The 24449-nt window shown below is 35.9% G+C and overlaps 1 protein-coding gene across 1 annotated transcript in view; it reads left to right on the forward strand.

Moving 5' to 3' along the window:
• Positions 1–24449, forward strand: part of LOC132551430 (trichohyalin-like) — a 59652-nt gene that overhangs the window by 15255 nt on the left and 19948 nt on the right. The window contains exons 12-13 of the mRNA XM_060215567.1: positions 13389–13544; positions 22400–22627. Coding sequence (XP_060071550.1) covers positions 13389–13544; positions 22400–22627 — 384 coding nt within the window. The remainder of the gene's footprint in view (positions 1–13388; positions 13545–22399; positions 22628–24449) is intronic.

The raw sequence follows: 24449 nt of genomic DNA on the forward strand, positions 1-24449 counted from the left end.
TATCACCTCATCCGTCATTTATAGTAGAACTACAAATAAGAAATAACCTCTTATTCAGTTTACAGAATATTTCAAGCAAGAAATGCATAACGCTTATACATTTGTAAAGTATAGGATTTACGAATATTATAATACATATACATCGTTGATTCCAAATATTACCCTGAACGTTACAGTTAAAACATTATTGCAACAATTATATTGTTCATACAAACACTCATCACTCACAGGGAAAATATATTAGAAGAAATACTTTAACTAGAAAGAAAGAAAGTTCGAGAAAACTTACCATAAAGACAAAACCCAAGGAACCTGACATTTGAACATCAAACAACTTTGTCTAAGTCCATCAAATGTCTTGTGTCCAGTCGGTCAGTGAACACTAATCACGTACACAAGTACATACATATACACTACACAAAGGGACGCGCTCGCCAATACGTATAAATGTTACGCGTACAGGTAAAACGTGATACTAACAATGTATTCGCAATAATAAATAATTCACACACATATACATAACCACCTAAACTACAATATAAAATATAGATACTACAGGAATCACTACCAATATACAAAATATGACCCTATTACAATTTATTTTACAACAATTGCAAAACAAGTTTTTCCAACTTATACTCATCACTCTTGTTGGCCCAGATGGAAGCATGCTAGGGGTCTTACTGTGGGATTAAACCGGAGTACCCAGAGAAAATCCACATGGTCAGGCAGATGACCCCATACCCTTTTCACATTCATTCCAGGAATCGAACCCCTGCCGGTTAGGTGAAAGGCGAATGCGTTTCCACTGCACCACCTGACCACTCATTGCCTGCTTTCCGTTCAAAAAACATTATTACCACCCCTTCAATCCTTCAGTGAATTGTACTTTGTCACTGCCCTTCCTCCATCATTAAGTAAAAATTGTTTCTTCCCCCTGCCCCATCCTTCAGGAAGCATTGTTTCCGTTCCTCCACCCAACCTTCAGTAAACTTTGGCATTGCCCCTCCCTCTTCCTTAGTCAAAATTGTTTCTGCCTCTCCCCTATAACTCTGTAAACATTATTTCCACTCCTCCCTATCCTTCAGTAAAGTTGTCACAGCTCCTCCTCTATCCTTCAATAAAGTTGTCACAGCCCCTCCCTCATCCTTCAATAAAGTTGTCACAGCCCCTCCCCCATCCTTCAATAAAGTTGTCACAGCTCATCCCCCATCCTTCAGTAAAGTTGTCACAGCCCCTCTCCCATCCTTCAGTAAAGTTGTCACAGCCCCTCCCCCATCCTTCAGTAAAGTTGTCACAGTCCCTCCCCCATCCTTCAGTAAAGTTGTGACAGTCCCTCCCCAATCCCTCAGTAAACATTGTTTCCACTCCTCTCCATCAATCAGTAAAAGTTATCACTGCCCCTCTCCTATTCTTCAGTAAACATTATTTTTGCCCCTCCCCCATCCTTCAGTAAACATTGTTTCTACTCCTCCCCATCCTTCAGTAAACATTGTTTCTACTCCTCCCCATCCTTCAGTAAACATTGTTTCCACTCCTCCCCATCCTTCAGTAAACATTGTTTCCACTCCTCCATCCTACAGTAAACATTGTTTCCACTCCTCCCCATCCTACAGTAAACATTGTTTCCACTCCTCCCCATCCTACAGTAAACATTGTTTCCACTCCTCCCCATCCTACAGTAAACATTGTTTCCACTCCTCCCCATCCTTCAGTAAACATTGTTTCCACTCCTCCCCATCCTACAGTAAACATTGTTTCCACTCCTCCCCATCCTTCAGTAAACATTGTTTCCACTCCTCCCCATCCTACAGTAAACATTGTTTCCACTCCTCCCCATCCTTCAGTAAACATTGTTTCCAATCCTCCCCATCCTTCAGTAAACATTGTTTTCACTCCTCCATCCTTCAGTAAACCTTGTTTCTACTCCTCCCCATCCTTCATTAAACATTGTTTCCATTCCTCCCCATCCTACAGTAAACATTGTTTCCACTCCTCCCCATCCTTCAGTAAACATTGTTTTCACTCCTCCATCCTTCAGTAAACATTGTTTCTACTCCTCCCCATCCTACAGTAAACATTGTTTCCAATCCTCCCCATCCTACAGTAAACATTGTTTCCACTCCTCCCCATCCTTCAGTAAACATTGTTTCCACTCCTCCCCATCCTACAGTAAACATTGTTTCCACTCCTCCCCATCCTACAGTAAACATTGTTTCCACTCCTCCCCATCCTTCAGTAAACATTGTTTCCACTCCTCCCCATCCTTCAGTAAACATTGTTTCTACTCCTCCCCATCCTTCAGTAAACATTGTTTCCACTCCTCCCCATCCTACAGTAAACATTGTTTCCACTCCTCCCCATCCTTCAGTAAACATTGTTTCCACTCCTCCATCCTACAGTAAACATTGTTTCCACTCCTCCCCATCCTTCAGTAAACATTGTTTCCACTCCTCCCCATCCTTCAGTAAACATTGTTTCCACTCCTCCCCATCCTTCCACTCCTACAGTAAACATTGTTTCCACTCCTCCCCATCCTTCAGTAAACATTGTTTCCACTCCTCCTCCCCATCCTCCCCATCCTTCAGTAAACATTGTTTCCACTCCTCCCCATCCTTCAGTAAACATTGTTTCCAATCCTCCCCATCCTACAGTAAACATTGTTTCCACTCCTCCCCATCCTTCAGTAAACATTGTTTCCACTCCTCCCCATCCTTCAGTAAACATTGTTTCCACTCCTCCCCATCCTTCAGTTAACATTGTTTCCACTCCTCCATCCTACAGTAAACATTGTTTCCACTCCTCCCCAACCAACAGTAAACATTGTAACCACAACACCATCCGACAGTAAACAGTGTTTCCACTCCTCCCCATCCTTCAGTAAACATTACAGTCCTCCCCATCCTTCAGTAAACATTGTTTCCACTCCTCCCCATCCTTCAGTAAACATTGTTTCCACTCCTCCCCATCCTTCAGTAAACATTGTTTCCACTCCTCCCCATCCTTCAGTAAACATTGTTTCCACTCCTCCCCATTCTTCAGTTAAGATTGTTTGTACTCCTCCCCATCCTACAGTAAACATTGTTTCCACTCCTCCCCATCCCATCCTTCAGTAAACATTGTTTCCACTCCTCCCCATCCTTCAGTAAACATTGTTTCCACTCCTCCTCCCCATCCTTCAGTAAACATTGTTTTTCCTCCCCATCCTTCAGTAAACATTGTTTCCACTCCTCCCCATCCTTCAGTAAACATTGTTTCCACTCCTCCCCATCCTTCAGTAAACATTGTTTCCACTCCTCCCCATCCTACAGTAAACATTGTTTCCACTCCTCCCCATCCTTCAGTAAACATTGTTTCCACTCCTCCCCATCCTTCAGTAAACATTGTTTTCATTGTTTCCACTCCTCCCCATCCTTCAGTAAACATTGTTTCCACTCCTCCCCATCCTACAGTAAACATTGTTTCCACTCCTCCCCATCCTTCAGTAAACATTGTTTTCATTGTTTCCACTCCTCCCCATCCTTCAGTAAACATTGTTTCCTCTCCTCCATCCTACAGTAAACATTGTTTCCACTCCTCCCCATCCTTCAGTAAACATTGTTTCCTCCTCCCCATCCTACAGTAAACATTGTTTCCACTCCTCCCCATCCTTCAGTAAACATTGTTTCCACTCCTCCCCATCCTTCAGTAAACATTGTTTCTACTCCTCCCCATCCTACAGTAAACATTGTTTCCAATCCTCCCCATCCTACAGTAAACATTGTTTCCACTCCTCCCCATCCTTCAGTAAACATTGTTTCCACTCCTCCCCATCCTACAGTAAACATTGTTTCTACTCCTCCCCATCCTTCAGTAAACATTGTTTCCACTCCTCCCCATCCTCCCCATCCTTCAGTAAACATTGTTTCCACTCCTCCCCATCCTACAGTAAACATTGTTTCCACTCCTCCCCATCCTTCAGTAAACATTGTTTCTACTCCTCCCCATCCTTCAGTAAACATTGTTTCCACTCCTCCCCATCCTTCAGTAAACATTGTTTCTACTCCTCCCCATCCTTCAGTAAACATTGTTTCTTCTCTATCCTACAGTAAACTTTGTCACTGCCCTTCCCCCATCCTTAAGTCGCCCTCTCTCTGTTTCATTGTCTCATGCATTCCAGGTAAAGGTACATAGTTTTGCTGCCTATTTTCTGCTCTTTTTAAACCTCCTTGATCCCCCTTACATTAACATCTTTATTCGCAAATGTACTATATAGCTTGCCTATAGCAAAACATATTCTTGTTTTTTATTATCTGTCCCATCTACCCTAAAATACATTCTGTGTAAGAATTTACTCTCTAAAGTTATGTTATATTGGTTTTATTTGAATTTTACATATATACATAAAAACTTAAAAAGAAAGAAAAAAACTTTCATTAAAATGTGGAAAAATTAAACAAGATGGTATCAAATTTGAAGTCTTCTTTGATTTTTGCTGTAATTATAACTAAAGATATGCGGTACCAATTTGTGTTGGTTTGCCTGCAGGTGTTGCGTAGGTTTAGGCCAAGTTCAGGTGATTGTTGTCATAAAAGAGTGAATGTGAAGCTTGCCTGTCTTATCAAGCCGGAGCTTGGTTGTCACTGGCACAGAAAACTATACATTTGTTACAAAAACGACACAGATCAATCGAATCTACTAAATGCTTATGTTTTTTTCATGTGAACTCTGTAATCAAGCTAGCACACCTGTGTTAGGAAAACCAAAAAATATTTAGTTTCCAATCAAATGTCTTTGATCTACTCACCAAATTATGGTGTTTTATATTCATATTTTTGAATAAGTTTTCAGTCATTTATCATTCGTTTATTAATTTTCCAGCTCTGACTTTTTTCTAAATCTTGAATAAATATTGAATAGTAATTTTGAAATATTTGAAAATCAAATATTATTATATTTCTGTTATACAAAGAAATTATTCAGTTTTCTGGGTTTTTTTTACAAATTTATAATAAAATCACTGACTTTGGTCTCTGCTTTTAAGTGATGCAGAAAAATAGTTCCAATAAATTGATCAGGAATACTATTTTGGTCTTGTAAACGATTTAATAATTCAAAAACCATAAAATTTTGTTTGCTGGGCCATATATGAGGCTGAGAGAACTCACTATCCTGTACCCAGGGAACTCAAACGGGGGAGGTTTAGACATATTTGTTATAGTGAAATTTGAGCGGGTAGATTTTCAACAGAATTGTTAAATTTGTTGGCTACACGAGAAGCAATTACGTTGAGAAAGAATCTTCTCTTTCGCTCTTCCCCTGCTGTGCAGTTGACACAGTGTTCAAGTTACAAAGAAGGAGTTGAGTACAATATACACAGACAACCAGCCGGTGTGACAGTGTAAGGTGTTTCCTTGTAGCTTATCACAGTTAGACGGTGCTCTAAGCCTTGATCAGAAACATTCTTAGTAAATTTGACAAGGTTTTTTTGAACAGTTAATAAGTGTTTCAAGAGGACATGATGTCATACAGCAGTACTTGGTTTCAACATTAAGATATTTTTAGAATCAGTTTATCCCATGTTTTTCTTAATAGCTACTTATGAAGACTTAATAAAGGTAATTAACATAGCTGAATAAACCTATGACATTAACTCATTGAATAGCTCTCAGTTCCTTTGAGCTATTAAGTATATACACTTATAGGCTGTTAATGGTTCCACTTAAAATATATTAGCGTCACTGATTCACAAAATTAAGTTTAAAAAAAAAAGAAGCTGTACATATGTTTTGCATATGTCCACATTTAATTTGTGTTGCATGTTTACATTTTAATATCCATCATGTATATAAATTTAGCTAACCATGATAAAAGAAACATGTCAAAATTTATTGTTGACCATAATTAAAATCAAACATTTCATAATATTGTTTGTGAATGAAACAAATTCAACTTTCCTGGTATTTAATAATGTTTGTATTTGTGATCTCCCAAGGGGTACGGAATAAAAATCAACCTTGATGATTCTACCTCATTGACTTAAAAAAAACTGCAGAAAACCAGCACTGACAGTAAAGTGCGTCTGTCGTGCATTGATTACATAAAATTATGTAATTAATTTGTCAAATTTCAAATTGTTTAAAATCTGTCCTCAGATGTTGTTTTGATGCCGACAGTGTATCAAGGAGTGTTTAAAATTTTGAAAGATATTGTTATAATTATGGGATAGTATTGTTTACATGTAACGTTAGAATTAGTTTTAATTTGATACTGCTTAAAACATACATTTCCATTGGCTGAAAATTATGTTGATGTTTATAACAATACTTTTAATTGGCTGGAAAGGCCATGTATGATTTCTCCAAGTAAAGTCTGTTAAAGAAAACAATGATATTAGGATTGTCTCCAACATGAATGAACTCCAAGGTAAATCCTTAGATAATTTTGTTTAAGTCATTAAATAAGAATATTTAAATATGTATTAAAGATAATTTTTTTGTCATAAAACCAGCTGTTTATTAGATGAAATGGAGTGATTTTATAAGTAGATTAGAAAAAAAAGAGAGAGCGAGTTGAAAATGTGCTTAAAGCAAAGTTCATTTTAGCCTGGGTACGCTGAGAATCCCAATAAATATAAGTCTTAGTGAAGGTGTTATTGATATATCTGTTGTGCACAAATGTACCTGTCCTGAGCTATACAGTTAAATCCCGATCGACACCTGAAATATCTCATTAATTCACTGCACAGCTAAGTTATGTTTGACATAAATTGTACCTCAATGTCAGATTTGTAAATGTTGCAGTATTTGTGTTTCTTTCATCTCTTCCCCCACCCCTTACCATTTGTTTGAATGACAAAATATCATTGCAGTGATTTCTGCACTGTCATTACATTATATTCACACACTGCCTCATATACCACAAATTGACTCTGTTGTTTATCAATCCCAACACAATTTTACCAAGAATTACACTTTGTCATGCAATTTTAATTGACTTTAATTGAAGTTTAGTAAATAAGTTGTCTCAATTTTCACTGTTCATTGACAGTTTTATAAGGAATTCCTACCTTTTTATAATGAGTAAAATTTCTGTGTCCTACATATCTTTTGGGTCAGGTAACAGTCATTTTTGGACAGCTGTACATAAAAAATGGAAATATAATATGTGAAGCAGATTTTTAAATTTTTTTCTGGTGTTTTAGTCCCCTGCCAGTGAAATCGCAGGGGACTATAGTGTCTGTACTGCCGTCCGTTTGTCCGTATGTTGGTTTCCAGACGATAACTTGAGGAAAGATAGATATGAAACTTCATTGAGTTTTAGGTTATGAGGTAATACAAAATGAGGTGGAGTTTGGTGTTGAAAGGTCTACTTCTAAGGTCACTGTTGCTAAATACAGATTTTTCTGTTAAATATTGGTTTTCCAGATGATAACTTCAGAAAGGATTGATTTATTTCATTGAAACTTTGTACAATGTTAGCTTATGAAGTAATACAGAGTTGGATTGAGTTTGGAGTCAAAATGTCAACTATGAAGGTCACTGTTGCTAAAAATAGATAGTTTTTGACAAATTTTATTTTCCAGATGATAAGACAGGATTGATGGATTTGGTTGAAACTTCTTGAAATGTTAGCTCATGTAGAAATATATAGTGAGATTTAGTTTGGGGTCAAATGGCTGGCTACGAAGGTTACTGTTACTTACTATGAAGGCTGTGAAGGTCATATACTACAACAGACATTTATCACCATTTGTAGGCCCCTGCATCAAAGGTGTGGGAAGCAAAGTTTGTCAGAATAACACCTGTAGTCAACCTACCAATGTTCAAGGTCACTGTGTCAACAGGTCAAGGTCAAATTTTACATATTTTCATATACTGACAATCAGGGTTTTCCATAAAAGCCGATCGCCGGCCAATTTGACCGGCTACTTTGATCATTTGGCCGCCTACACCAATCCAGTTCCGTAATGATGTTCTGTACATGACTACACGCACACGGCAGGCCAGTCTCCTACTTTCACTACACAGTCTACTACTAACAAAATTATGGAAAACTCTGAACAATCTAACTAGAATGGTTAAATTTACCTTAAATGTCAGACATTAAGTTGAGTTCTCTCTGTGTTTTACTTTGTTTTCCAGATAATCACTTAATTGAGTTAGGGATGACAAACTTGATTGAAACTTCATACAATATTAAGCACAAGGGAGTGCATATAATTTTTTTGTGTTATTTTCTGGCTATTGCATGCCCCCTGTCAAGACACTGCTTTTTGGAAGGAAGACTGTCAGTTGTTAAAATGAGACATCTGTTCATTGTTATCAAAGCAACATTGACCTGAGCTCAGAGGATGAGTGTTGCATGCAACTCTAACTGTAAGCTTGTCATAAATTCTAATACAGTAATCATGTCCCCTAAGATACTCATAGGCATTTGGCTGTCAGGGAAATTTGTAATACAAGTAATGAAATTGTGTGTAACAGTACAATTATCTGTATTCATTAAAATCCCAGGAATTTTATTTGATCCTACCTTCACCTATCCTCAGTCTAAAGCACAACTGATGCCCTAATGTATTCACCATGTTTTTCCCAATCATCCTACATTTTATCATTTACCCACCTTCTACATCAATTTCCCACAGTCCCACACTGTTTCATTCTAATTCCTCTACCCTCCACACACCAGTTCCCCACAGTCCCATACTGTTTAATTCTGATTCATCTACCCTCCACACACCAGTTCCCCACAGTCCCGTACTGTTTCATTCTAATTCCTCTACCCTCCACACACCAGTTCCCCACAGTCCCATACTGTTTCGTTCTAATTTCTCTACCCTCCACACACCAGTTCCCCACAGTCCCATACTGTTTCATTCTAATTTCTCTACCCTCCACACACCAGTTCCCCACAGTCCCATAATGTTTCATTCTAATTCCTCTACCCTCCACACACCAGTTCCCCACAGTCCCATACTGTTTCTTTCTAATTTCTCTACCCTCCACACACCAGTTCCCCACAGTCCCATACTGTTTCATTCTAATTTCTCTACCCTCCACACACCAGTTCCCCACAGTCCCATAATGTTTCATTCTAATTCCTCTACCCTCCACACACCAGTTCCCCACAGTCCCATACTGTTTCTTTTTTAATCTAATTTCTCTACCCTCCACACACCAGTTCCCCACAGTCCCATACTGTTTCATTCTAATTTCTCTACCCTCCACACACCAGTTCCCCATAGTCCCATAATGTTTTATTCTAATTTCTCTACCCTCCACCCACCAGTTCCCCACAGTCCCATACTGTTTCGTTCTAATTTCTCTACCCTCCACACACCAGTTCCCCACAGTCCCATACTGTTTCATTCTAATTTCTCTACCCTCCACACACCAATTTCCCACAGTCCCATACTGTTTCATTCTAATTCCTCTACCCTCCACACACCAATTTCCCACAGTCCCATACTGTTTCATTCTAATTCCTCTACCCTCCACACACCATTTCCCACAGTCCTATACTGTTTTATCATAATTCTTATACCCTCCACATACCATTTCCCACAGTCCTATACTGTTTTATCATAATTCCTCTACCCTCCACACACCATTTCCCACAGTCCTATACTGTTTTATCATAATTCTTATACCCTCCACACACCAGTTCCCCACAGTCCCATACTGTTTTATCATAATTCTTCTACCCTCCACACACCATTTCCCACAGTCCCATACTGTTTTATCATAATTCCTCTACCCTCCACACACCATTTTCCACAGTCCCATACTGTTTCATTCTAATTCCTCTACCCTCCACAAACCTATTTCCCACAGTCCCATACTGTTTTATCATAATTCTTCTACCCTCCACACACCATTCCCCACAGTCCCACATTGTTTCATTCTAATTCCTCTACCCTCCACACACCAGTTCCCCACAACCCCATACTTTATTGTTTCCCAACTTTCACACCCTCTACACCAATTCCTCTCCCCCTCCTCTTTTACACAAGAGATTTTATTATTAAAATTATTTCTTGATTATTTGTTGAAAATCTTGACACATGTTGACCTGGTTTTAGTGGTAATGTTTTTATCACAGCATGTAAAGAACAGTTTTCATTGATGTCAAAAATTTCACATCACAGATGGCATATTTTCCAATATTAACATTCATGTCAAAAGTTTTCATGAATATTTCATTGTTATGCATGTTGACACTGTGAAGACAGGTTTTCGCTAGGATTGCTTCCTGAATCTTCTAAGAGATGCCTTGTCAGAATTTTATCAGCTGACACCATCATTTCCTCCATGGAATGAAAGACGTGTGGATTGTGTAAGAGAGAGGTTACAATTTTAACAAGTGCCCTCATTACAGTTACAAGTGAGGACATGTCCCTATTGCCCTATCAACCACTGAGTGGTGTAGCAAGTTTACGACAACATTATCTGAAACAGGAATCAGTTTTTTTGAATAATTTAACTTTCCTAACTAGAAACCATTTCTGTATTAGAATTAATAATAATAATAATTGAAAAATAGCTCTATTTGATCAGTTGTTGATAATCTACGACATACTTCCAAAAAAGAAAATTCCAAGACAGGGTTCTGAAACCTCACAGTAGAATAAATAAATGTAAACAGATTTATTTGTTTTGCTCCACTGTTTATGTTCTCATAGCTGTATTGTAATCGGGCAAAGCAAAGAAGTTGAAGGTAGTACATATATTGTAATTAGGAAAGGTTAGAAGTTATTGCATGGCTGTTTGGTAATTAGGTAAGGTTAGAAGTTATTGCATGGCTGTTTGGTAATTAGGAAAGGTTAGAAGTTATTGCATGGCTGTTTGGTAATTAGGTAAGGTTAGAAGATATTGCATGGCTGTTTGGTAATTAGGTAAGGTTAGAAGTTATTGCATGGCTGTTTGGTAATTAGGTAAGGTTAGAAGTTATTGCATGGCTGTATTGTAATTAGGTAAGGTTAGAAGATATTGCATGGCTGTTTGGTAATTAGGTAAGGTTAGAAGTTATTGCATGGCTGTATTGTAATTAGGTAAGGTTAGAAGATATTGCATGGCTGTATTGTAATTAGGTAAGGTTAGAAGTTATTGCATGGCTGTTTGGTAATTAGGTAAGGTTAGAAGTTATTGCATGGCTGTTTGGTAATTAGGTAAGGTTAGAAGTTATTGCATGGCTGTATTGTAATTAGGTAAGGTTAGAAGATATTGCATGGCTGTTTGGTAATTAGGTAAGGTTAGAAGTTATTGCATGGCTGTTTTGTAATTAGGTAAGGTTAGAAGTTATTGCATGGCTGTTTGGTAATTTGGTAAGGTTAGAAGTTATTGCATGGCTGTTTTGTAATTAGGTAAGGTTAGAAGTTATTGCATGGCTGTATTGTAATTAGGTAAGGTTAGAAGATATTGCATGGCTGTATTGTAATTAGGTAAGGTTAGAAGATATTGCATGGCTGTTTGGTAATTAGGTAAGGTTAGAAGATATTGCATGGCTGTATTGTAATTAGGTAAGGTTAGAAGATATTGCATGGCTGTATTGTAATTAGGTAAGGTTAGAAGTTATTGCATGGCTGTATTGTAATTAGGTAAGGTTAGAAGTTATTGCATGGCTGTTTGGTAATTAGGTAAGGTTAGAAGATATTGCATGGCTGTTTGGTAATTTGGTAAGGTTAGAAGTTACAGAAGGTAATATTGTGATTCAAGGTAATGTAGGAAGATACAAGAGGTAATGTTGGAAGTTACAAAAGGTAATGTAGGAAGTTACAAGAGGTAATGTAGGAAGTTACAAGAGGTAATGTAGGAAGTTACAAGAGGTAATGTTGGAAGTTACAAGAGGTAATGTTGTAATTCAAGGAAATGTTACAAGGTTGTATTGCAGTCAGCTGAATTTTGTAGTTGATATTGTTATAAGACAATGTTAAGGACTTATTTAAAGTTAATTAAAGACAGTTGATATTTATTCACTGCATTAAAAAATTGTACCAGTTTAGATAACATTAAAATGTGTTAAACATGATAGCATATTGTAATTTTATCGTAAGTTGTGAAATGTACAGGTGTATGACACAGATTTACAGGATGTGTGGTACAGGACATTTCTACACAGGTGAACGCCATTAAATACAAGTTTGTTATTCTGAGAGCTTCTATATTGAAAAGAAAATATAGGGTGATTGTAAATGATATGTAGGTCTCGTCAACAGCAAATTCACATCCATTGAATTGAAATTTTTCATCCCTAATTATATAGTAAGTGAGTGTTAAGTTTGTGAAGCATTCTTTGGTCTGCATATACATACCAGATCTGCATAGCTACACTTATTTGTCAAAAACCCAGTCATTCTTTTACACTGGTAACATTTAATCTTAGCCACCACCATAAATTCTAATGAAATCTTGGTGGTCATTCATACTGAGAGTAATCAGCTGGCCTTAATTTGAAGAAAATTGAAAATAGATGAGAAAGTTACAACCTCAAATTACATGTTATCCAAAACTAATGATTTACTTAGCTGAATGAATGTCAACATCTAGTGCTGCGTGCTTTAATGTTGAGAGTTGATTTTGTGTCCCATGTGCCTGTATCAACAGTGTTTGATGGATAACATGATAACTGCTTTAATAAATTAGTCTTCTGGGTGTAATGGGAGGAAGGAAGAGATTTACAGCTCTCCGGGGCTATAACAGCTTTTCAAGGTATACACACATTACTTGATTAAATTTTAAACTTTTTGTTTTTATTTAAAACTGCAGTGTATTATCTGGGTGGTAGAGAGAAGACAGGAAGGGCTCGGTGTCCTGTCAGTGTAGTCAGCAAGGATCTAAAGACTCACTCATGTTCATGCTCGCTAAGTTACACAGATATGATCAACTACCCAGGATTAAACCAACACCTATATATTGTCAACAAAGGGATAGAAATCTTGTAATTCTCTAAGTAACATGTCTTAATTATCAGTTATCGAAAGAAAGGGGGTCGGAGTGTGCTAGTGTTTGTCACCAATATTAGAGGGAGACTTTGGACTGGAAATACTGTTTAAGCATATAGAAATGATAGGTTCTTACTGAAAACTGAAGAAGTTGCTGAACAATAATAAAATTCTTCTATATGGCAGTCTAATGTAGTTGTTAGGTTACTTGTGCTATAAAAATAAGACACCAAAATATTTTAAGATAAATTAATTTTAGTTTAAAAAGAATTTCAAGTTCTTAATATATATAAGCTAAACAAACACATGGAGAAAGTGTGTCATTAGGGTATTTGTTGTCTTAATTTTTACAGGAATTTTGAGTTCTACACTTAATGTGTATGATATGCTCAATGATAATTATAACCAGAACCTGTATGACTGAGCAGGTCTATAACACTGCAAGATATGTCTCTGTATGTTACAGGCCCACAATGCTAGGAGGATCAACCAACTGGCCTCGACAATGTCCGAAAAGAAGATGAAGGAAGATGAAAAACAGGCTGTATGGGATGCGAGATTCCAGAAACGTTACAATGATCACAGGCGCAAGGAACACGATGATCAGCTTAAATTCTTCCAGGTAGTGTTTTTTGACCATTTTTGTCATTACTTCTTAAGCAACATAAGGTTTCCTAGCATATCTTTCCAGAATGGGCATTTTGCCCAGATGTACAGGTAGATCAGGAGAATGTGCAATGTACTGAGTATTGCCGACCTCTCAGAGTGAAATGTCTGGTCATGACCGGCTAAAACAAGGGTCATGTGCCAAACAACCTTTACCAGGTCATTTTCCAGATTTGTTTTTCACTAAAACTTAGAGTATAATCAGATATACAAATAAATAAACCACTGTATATTAGTAAATATATACAGTACTTAATTCATTACATCTTTATTACACCTCTTCTTAATTTTTGAAGCTGCAGCTCACAGTATTGGCTGCTAATAACATTATGAATGGTTCATTATTCCAGGATGGACAGACTTAGGTCATTTTCTAGTTCAAATCTCTAAGCATCTCTTCCTAAATTTTACATGCATGATTCTCTTATTGTAACAAGTGTGGTGCTTTCCATTGTTGTTTAAGAAGAGAAAGAAATCTAACACTGTTCTAGCATGTAGGAAACCTATCAAAAGTAGCATGCTGTCTTTGTTTTGCTACATCATGTTCTAATCACACCTTGAAAAAAAAAAAAAATAAAAACCCTTGCCAAAAAGCTCCAAATCGTAAGATAAATGATTAAGGATACTTCTTGTTTTGGGAATAGTCCTGATTTTGCAATGACCTGTTAAAGTTACATGGGCTGCCGTTTTCTCACAAGAACGTGTGTAGCAACAATTTTACACACTGTATATTGACCTACAGTTCAATGTATCTTGATCTAGTGTTATAGAATCTCTTACAAACGAGATAAATTCTGATTTCCAAAATTTTTTACATGGACTTGAATGTATCTTACTTCTTCATGGTGCCGACTTAAGCGAGCTCCAGCAGGGATTGCTTATGAACAGAAAATATCTACTTATTCAGAACAAATTGAACTAACAATTAAATTATAGATTTAAGATTATCCAAACTGAAAACTACCTATCTTATGCAAGATAAGTCTCTCTGTCCTCCCTCATTACACCATGTCTAGAATCCTTGTCTCACTCAATCAGATGTTTAATCATGGCATGTGAAGGTGTACATGGCGACAAGAGTCTAGGTGACTATCAATATCTGAGTTGATAGCACTGAATAGTGATAAACCTTAAGGTGTTCTAAAGCAAGCTGTCTTGAGGAAAAAGCATGGGTTATTTGATTACTCGATGAGTCAAATGGATGAGCAGCTCACTGCAGTTTAAATCTCTGTTGACAGGGAAATTCGCAATACTGTGTACTTTAAAAATGGACTTAGCAACCTCTTTTTGATCTTTCACTTTGACCTATCATAAGAATGTGCTACTATTTGTACTGAAATGTGAAATTCACCCTCTATTTGACCTTTCACTTTGACCTATCATAAGAATGTGCTACTATTTGTACTGAAATGTGAAATTCACCCTCTATTTGACCTTTCACTATGACCTGACATAAGAATGTGCTACTATTCGTACTGAAATATGAAATTCACCCTCTATTTGACCCTTCACTAAGCCTATCATAAGAATCTGTTGCAAATACAAGTATTATGTAAGGAAAGTCTACAACTAAAACAGGAATGCTGACCTCTGTTTGACTATTCACCTTGACATACCAAAATACATACTTCAAGTGTTTCAAATGAAAGCTTCATAATTAGGATAAATGTTCATCACTACAGATATTGTGTAATAAAAAATAGGAAGATCATGACCTTTTTTCCAGTCTTTTTCCTTGAACTGTGAAAATGAAATGGCCTATTTAGGCCAAGTAACAACATCCAGACATCAGACTTGTTTATAGGTAAATTGAGAGAAGGCAATGTTTTGTATACCAAAATAAGAACACAAAAATGTGTGATTTTAGAATTAAGATATTTCTTTCTGGGCCTTGCCAGGGTCAAGCAGTGTGTTATATGCAAAAATAGGGTTAATCCAGCCTCATTTCTGTATAATTATATAGATAGTTAAACTACCACTTCATTTTATTAGGATTAACTGCTGACTGTTTTGCATTCAACACATACTGGGAGCTGAGTCTGACATTGCCTTAATACATGTCGCACTACAATGCTGCAATCATTCTCAGCTTATAACCTGTTTTTTTTGTGTCGACCGAAACATTCTGTCTGTTGAAAAGTTTATAGTTTTCCACAGTAGTTTATAACAGACCCACTATACATACATAACATATTGCCATGTTCTTGGATCTATCATGAATAGAGCAAGGCTAGACTTGGCCTAGACGAATGCCAATTTTCAAGGTATATTTTGTGTTGAAAAATAATCTAATATTGCTGTTTTAACAAAAAAAGCTATTTGTGACAGTGTAAAATGGTTTTGACATTGCTTATACATTAAGTATAGTGTGTACACTGTTTAACAGTATGAGGTCTAGAAGTTGTAAGAACAAACATTAAGTCTCCCAAATAAGAAACGTGTCCGAACACACATTGTGATTGCTACATAATGGACCCGCAAGACTTTTGATCATTTGTACAACCCAGAATATAAAATGCTATGTCACTTTTCGTCAGAATCAGTTAAATGTTCAAATTAATATTCAACAATGAGATCAGACCACCCTGTAGATATATTTTAAGAAATGTTTTGTAAAGCATGTGGTGTTTTTATCCTGAATAAGTACAGTAGAAAAATGTCTGCTTTATGCTCATATGGTCATTCTTTGTTCAGAAAATTGGATATGTTTTGATCGTCAAATTTGTAATTTTTGTGGATGGTCAGGATGAGCTTTATAATGGCTTTAGGTGGTAGTAATGATTTGTAGGAAGATGAGAATTTCACATTAATTCAAGTCACTGGAAAACAGGGCATGCTGCAATGAATATCAAAATCTGTCAAGAAAAATCCAGTAGAGGAATCAAAGTTCAATGAGAGTGATTTTATATCACAGTTATAAATGAAGAATTGGTATAGTGTATGGAAAAGCTAGAAGCTAATAGTTAGAAGAGAATTTATATTTTAAGTCTTTATATGTTGACATTTGAGTGTGATATCTTATGTAGAGATTTAGTACAATGTGTCATCTTTGAGATTTGTAATAATGATTCAGTTTGTGTAGAAACTTGATATGTGTCAATTTGTTTAGTTTTGGTATAATCCATCAGTTTTGTAGATATTTGTTACACTGTGTCAGTTTGTGTAGAGATTTGATATAATCCATCAGTTGTGTAGAGATTTGTTACACTGTGTCAGCTTGTGTAGAGATTTGGTATAATCCATCAGTTTTGTAGAGATTTGTTACACTGTGTCAGCTTGTGTAGAGATTTGTTACACTGTGTCAGCTTGTGTAGAGATTTGTTACACTGTGTCAGTTTGTGCAGAGATTTGTTACACTGTGTCAGTTTGTGCAGAGATTTGTTACACTGTGTCAGTTTGTGCAGAGATTTGTTACACTGTGTCAGTTTGTGCAGAGATTTGTTACACTGTGTCAGTTTTTGTAGAGATTTGTTACACTGTGTCAGTTTGTGTAGAGATTTGTTACACTGTGTCAGCCTAGAGTTTTGCTCTAATGTGTCAATATGTGTAAAGATTTGTTATAATGTGTCATTCTGTAAAGGGATTTGTTTTAATTAGTCTGTTTGTATAAAGATATGTTATAGTCAGGGGTGTCCATTTGATAGAAATTACCATGCAAATATACGTCTGGTTTAGTATTCAAATGTTCGAATATTTCTATTTATATCAATTCCGTATTGAGATATTTAGAGTATTTAGAACTGAACAATTTCGTCAATATGACACATAAATGAGATCAATTTCTAGGCCTATTTATTTAGCTTATGGGCTCGGTTTTAAAATGCGAAAATATCATAGTATTTTATGATTACTGTCCATAAGCATCCCACAGAAATATCTTATTTAATTGCTTATTAAAGTGGCTGTTAGGCAGACATTCACGACAATATTAGAGGTATGGCATTGATCTCTGTTGTTTCATCCCAGTGATGTGCAAAACTTACCTGGTTAGGGATGACCTCTGACCCTCAGGCAATAGACAAATTAATTTCATGATGAACAGTACAAGTTTAACACTTTGAATATTAATACATATTTTACTTTGATGATGAAGCTGACAAAATTCTTGGACAATGTGTAGACAGAGAATACATGAATTTTAGAGATATTCCAAATATGTTTATTTCTTAAAATCACAAGAACAAATATTCCAATACCATTTTCCTATTCCACACTACAGAAGGAATATTTGTTGACATATCTAGTTAGAATGTATCAGTATGTGTAGAGATTTGTTATACAATGGTTCAGTATGTGTAGAGATTTGTTATATAATGGTTCAGTATGTGTAGAGATTTGTTATATAATGGTTCAGTATGTGTAGAGATTTGTTATATAATGGTTCAGTATGTGTAGAGATTTGTTATATAATGGTTCAGTATGTGTAGAGATTTGTTATATAATGGTTCAGTATGTGTAGAGATTTGTTATATAATGGTTCAGTATGTGTAGAGATTTGTTATATAATGGTTGTATGTGTAGAGATTTGTTATATAATGGTTCAGTATGTGTAGAGATTTGTTATATAATGTTATATAATGGTTCAGTATGTGTAGAGATTTGTTATATAATGGTTCAGTATGTGTAGAGATTTGTTATATAATGGTTCAGTATGTGTAGAGATTTGTTATATAATGGTTCAGTATGTGTAGAGATTTGTTATATAATGGTTCAGTATGTGTAGAGATTTGTTATATAATGGTTCAGTATGTGTAGAGATTTGTTATATAATGGTTCAGTATGTGTAGAGATTTGTTATATAATGGTTCAGTATGTGTAGAGATTTGTTATATAATGGTTCAGTATGTGTAGAGATTTGTTATATAATGGTTCAGTATGTGTAGAGATTTGTTATATAATGGTTCAGTATGTGTAGAGATTTGTTATATAATGGTTCAGTATGTGTAGAGATTTGTTATATAATGGTTCAGTATGTGTAGAGATTTGTTATATAATGGTTCAGTATGTGTAGAGTTATATTGTTATATAATGGTTCAGTATGTGTAGAGATTTGTTATATAATGGTTCAGTATGTGTAGAGATTTGTTATATAATGGTTCAGTATGTGTAGAGATATTGTTTATAGAGATGTTATGTAATGGTTCAGTATGTGTAGAGATTTGTTATATAATGGTTCAGTATGTGTAGAGATTTGTTATATAATGGTTCAGTATGTGTAGAGATTTGTTATATAATGATGTAGAGATTTGTTATATAATGGTTCAGTATGTGTAGAGATTTGTTATATAATGGGTTCAGTATGTGTAGAGAGTATGTGTAGAGATTTGTTATATAATGGGTTCAGTATGTGTAGAGATTTGTTATATAATGGTTCAGTATGTGTAGAGATTTGTTATATAATGGTTCAGTATGTGTAGAGATTTGTTATATAATGGTTCAGTATGTGTAGAGATTTGTTATATAATGGTTCAGTATGTGTAGAGATTTGTTATATAATGGTTCAGTATGTGTAGAGATTTGTTATATAATGGTTCAGTTATATATGTGTAGAGAGTTATATAATGGTTCAGTATGTGTAGAGATTTGTTATATAATGGTTCAGTATGTGTGAAGATTTGTTATATAATGGTTCAGTATGTGTAGAGATTTGTTATATAATGATGTAGAGATTTGTTATATAATGGTTCAGTATGTGTGAAGATTTGTTATATAATGGTTCAGTATGTGTAGAGATTTGTTATATAATGGTTCAGTATGTGTGAAGATTTGTTATATAATGGGTTCAGTATGTGTAGAGATTTGTTATATAATGGTTCAGTATGTGTAGAGATTTGTTATATAATGGTTCAGTATGTGTAGAGATTTGTTATATAATGGTTCAGTATGTGTAGAGATTTGTTATATAATGGTTCAGTATGTGTAGAGATTTGTTATATAATGGTTCAGTATGTGTAGAGATTTGTTATATAATGGTTCAGTATGTGTAGAGATTTGTTATATAATGGTTCAGTATGTGTAGAGATTTGTTATATAATGGTTCAGTATGTGTAGAGATTTGTTATATAATGGTTCAGTATGTGTAGAGATTTGTTATATAATGGTTCAGTATGTGTAGAGATTTGTTATATAATGGTTCAGTATGTGTAGAGATTTGTTATATAATGGTTCAGTATGTGTAGAGATTTGTTATATAATGGTTCAGTATGTGTAGAGATTTGTTATATCATGGTTCAGTATGTGTAGAGATTTGTTATATAATGGTTCAGTATGTGTAGAGATTTGTTATATAATGGTTCAGTATGTGTAGAGATTTGTTATACAAGTTTTCAGTATGTGTAGAGATTTGCCATGTGTGATAATATTTTGAAAGTCTAACAATTTTTTTGTGGAGGTTTGTCAGGGTGGTCCTCTGCCATGATAAATAGTTGTTTCTTTTATTGATCAATAATGTTGTCTATTCATACACATACCCTCTTACCTGAATGGAATCTTTTCAGTACTCCTACCAAAATGACAGCTGACATAGAGGTGACAGACTTCTCTATCAGTCCAGACATTCAATCTTATTTATTGTCACTTTCTTTTCAAGACTATTGAATAGGAAAAAAAGTTGCAAACAGTTTTTGAAGATTTTTGTGGCTTGAGAAGATAGCAATTTAATGCTCTGTGACTCTATTTAATAATAATTTTTGCCTCCTTTGGCAGTTGATATCGAGGACCTTATAACACACTCATCCTGCACAGTCTGCACTTTGGACGATTCACTCATGGTTTTGTCAACTTAATGCTAAATTATAAAGCTACATGTATCTTTTGTTTTTAATCAGTTTCCAAAATTTTAAATGGAGTCATGCTAAATGGATTGAAAACCAAAAATCAATACTGGTCTTCACTTGACAAATATGGTAACTTTTACTGTAAATTGTAAAGATTTTTTTCAATAAATCTCTGGAAATTGGTTAAGCTACCTGGTGATTTTGAGCTTAGTTGGCCCCATATTATAAAGTGATGTTTTGATATTTAATAATTCTCATTTTTTTGGTAGTTTCGTAGGGGATCTTTTTATCCTGCTGCATAATCAGTTGTTGCAGATATGTAATTATATGTGAGCATACACGGATAGACTAGAGTCCACTAATTCATCCATTTACAAGCAACTTAATATCATAACTCAGGAGATTTGATATCAGAACAGTGTACCTTACCAAAGGTAATGTACAACAGTGTTAATTCTCACTTCTGTAGATATAACAACTAGAATCTATTTCTCCCTTCTTTCAGACATCGACAACTAGAATCTATTTCTCCCTTCTTTCAGACATCGACAACTAGAATCTATTTCTCCCTTCTGTCAGCCATCACCAACTAGAATCTATTTCTCCCTTCTGTCAGCCATTGCCAACCTGACTCTATTGATTTCTTCTGTTAGTCATCACCAACTAGAATCTATTTCTCCATTCTGTCAGCTATCCCCAACTAGAATCTATTTCTCCATTCTGTCAGCAATCCCTAGCTAGAATCTATTTCTCCTTTTTGTCAGCCATCACTGCTGACCATCATAAAACCAGAATCTATTTCTCTCCATTTTGGCCATCACCAATGACGATGTATACCTTTGTTCTATCACCATGCATCTACTTAAGATAAGTAGGAAGAATGGTTGATATTGTCACTTTTGACCCAGTCACTAGTTAGTAGACAACATCATTCAGGAATTCTGAGAGTACAGAGTAGAATCTCGTTAAATTAAAATGATGACAGCTGGTGTCAAGAGATAACACCCTGTTGTGGTGCTCTTAGACTTCATGTTGGGTAATAATTTTGTTATAGCAGTGATGATGTTTGTTCTATCACAAGCATTTCATTGGCATTTAATTGTAATTGATACCCTGAGAGAAATTGATGGACAAAACTGTGTGTGCAAGCAAAGACATTGGGAGGTATGTTTCATCAAAAGTACTCCATCATTTCTCTGCATATATCACATTATACAGTTTTATTTATTTGTTAAAACTATACAAAACTGTGGGAAAATAAAAACAATAGAAAAAAATATATAGAATAAAATCCTCATACAACTGTTGTGTGCCCATGGCATTAGTCCCCCAAACTATCCCTTCAGTTGTGAATAATGCTTAGTAAAGTACTTCAACATAGGGAAGGAAGTTTGGTGAAACAGACTGAAATACACCTTTAAAAATGAAATATTTGATTAACCCCCTGGTCAGCTATTTCGTCCAATCAGGAATCAGGAAATGATCATGTTACACCTGCTTACCAAAATTCATTTAAAATCTGACAGTATCTAAATTTTCAAATAATCAGAAGCAGCCATTTGGCGGCAATGTCGTTATTTTATTATACCACCATAGTGAGAATTTTGTCCTTTCCAGTAGTTCTCATCTTGATGCACTGAATAGAATAGAAGTTACAAGTAAGTTAAAAAATGGCGACCATCTTGTCAAATCAGAAAATGGATTTTTTATTGCACATCTAGAAGCCATCAGTATGAATCCTGCAAAGGTTGATGAAGATCCAACTTTCAGTTTTGGAGAAAGTAGTTGGAGACCTTTTATGGCAGGAAGCAGATGAAGGAGAAAGAATAATAAAATAAATCAGGATAAAATCAATATGGGGAACTTAATTAATATCATTTTAGGTCATGTAGCAATATCAATACTGTCTAGAATGTTTTCTATGTTTAAAAAAAACATGCAAACATGTAGTTCCATTTTGATTGTTTATTGTTTTCCCCATTAGATCATGTTCAGAATTGTAGTACGTTATATGTTAACTAATTTGATTTTACAGAAAATGGTGACAAAAGGTGATGAATTTGAACAGAATCTGTATAACAAAGTGAGAAATGCAGAATACACACGTCAGAAACAGGAACAGTCTGTTCGCAGACTTCAACAGACTATTGCAGATGTAAAACGTAAAAACTCTATAAAGATACGTCAGGAACTTTCAGAAAGACACAGAGAAGAGAGAGAGTTACAAGAAAAACTAATCCGAGAAAAAGCAGAATTAGATAAGGTAAGTTGTGTTGTGATTTGGGTAGGTGCTGAGAGTAGGTTTCACTGTCTGGCAAGTCATCACTTTCATTCCAAGTGATGATATGGGGTAGGTGCTGAGAGTAGGTTTCAAGTCAACTCTATTTTGTTAGATTTCTCACTGTTTGGCAAGTCATCACTTTCTTTGCAAGTGATGTTCTCAGAATCAACAATTTGAATCTAAAGCCAATATTTCTGATGGGTACATGGTGATACAGCTATGATATGTAGATATGTTCTCAAGGTCATTATGTCAAACGGCAAGTTCAAATTTTGGCTTAATTTGTTGGTCATTTTGTTGTGACATCTATGGAGAAGAATTGGTCAAAATTGATGACATATTGAGAAATGTTGTCAGGAATCATCCAAATGTCAAATGACCTAAGGTCATCAGATCAAAGGTCATAGTCAAAATAATGTATATCTCATAACTCTCATGTGTATCATATGATTTGTTGTTAATGTTTTCAGAATTATACAAATTTTGTTATAATTGCATGGGGTCATTGAGTAGGTGTGATAATTGTGAGTACAAGGGGTCATTGAGATATGTGTGTTGATTGTGAGAAGGGGTTATTTTGAGTACAAGGGGTCATTGAGTAGGTGTGGTGATTGTGAAAACAAGGGGTCATTGAGGTGAGTGTAATGATTGTGAGTACAAGGGGTCATTGAGGTGGGTGTGATGATTGTGAGTACAAGAGGTCATTGAGTACAAGGGGTCATTGAAATAGGTAAGGTTGTTGTGAGCACAAGGGGTCATGGAGGTGGGTGTGATGATTGTGAGTACAAGGGGTCATTGAGATGGGTGTGATGATTGTGAGTACAAGAGGTCATGGAGGTGGGTGTGATGATTGTGAGTACAAGGGGTCATTGAGATGGGTGTGATGATTGTGAGTATATGGGGTCATGGAGGTGGGTGTGATGATTGTGAGTACAAGGGGTCATTGAGATGGGTGTGATGATTGTGAGTACAAGGGGTCATTGAGGTGGGTGTGATGATTGTGAGTACAAGGGGTCATTGAGGTGGGTGTGATGATTGTGAGTACAAGGGGTCATTGAGGTGGGTGTGATGATTGTGAGTACAAGGGGTCATGGAGGTGGGTGTGATGATTGTGAGTATACGGGGTCATTGAGGTGGGTGTGATGATTGTGAGTACAAGGGGTCATGGAGGTGGGTGTGATGATTGTGAGTACAAGGGGTCATTGAGATGGGTGTGATGATTGTGAGTACAAGGGGTCATTGAGATGGGTGTGATGATTGTGAGTATACGGGGTCATGGAGGTGGGTGTGATGATTGTGAGTATAAGGGGTCACTGAGGTGGGTGTGATGATTGTGAGTATAAGGGGTCACTGAGGTGGGTGTGATGATTGTGAGTATAAGGGGTCACTGAGGTGGGTGTGATGACTTGGGTGTGTACAGGGGGTCATTGAGATGAGTGTGATGACTTGGGTGTGTACAGGGGGTCATAGATGTTAGTATGATGATTACAAGTGCATGGGGTGATGATTACAATGTCAATGTGTATTTACTGGACCAGATGTGATCTTACATAATACCTCCCAATCCCTATCAACCCCTCCTACCATGTACAGGAAGGACATTTGAACCTCACTCAGCAGTCAAAAACACTACCACATGTATTACACAATCACGGAACACTACTCTCTCTTGCCTGAACTCTTAATGAATAGGTTATCATAGAGGATTTTCTCTACTAACCATCCACACATAATTCCACCACTTTAAAGATCTGTACGAGGATGAGTTGTTGGAAACTTTCTGTGCCTTTTAGTGCAGGGTTCC

The sequence above is a fragment of the Ylistrum balloti genome, unplaced genomic scaffold (genome assembly GCF_031769215.1).
Source record: "Ylistrum balloti isolate Yb309-2 unplaced genomic scaffold, AGI_CSIRO_Ybal_v1 Utg370196, whole genome shotgun sequence".
NCBI lineage: Eukaryota > Metazoa > Mollusca > Bivalvia > Pectinida > Pectinidae > Ylistrum > Ylistrum balloti.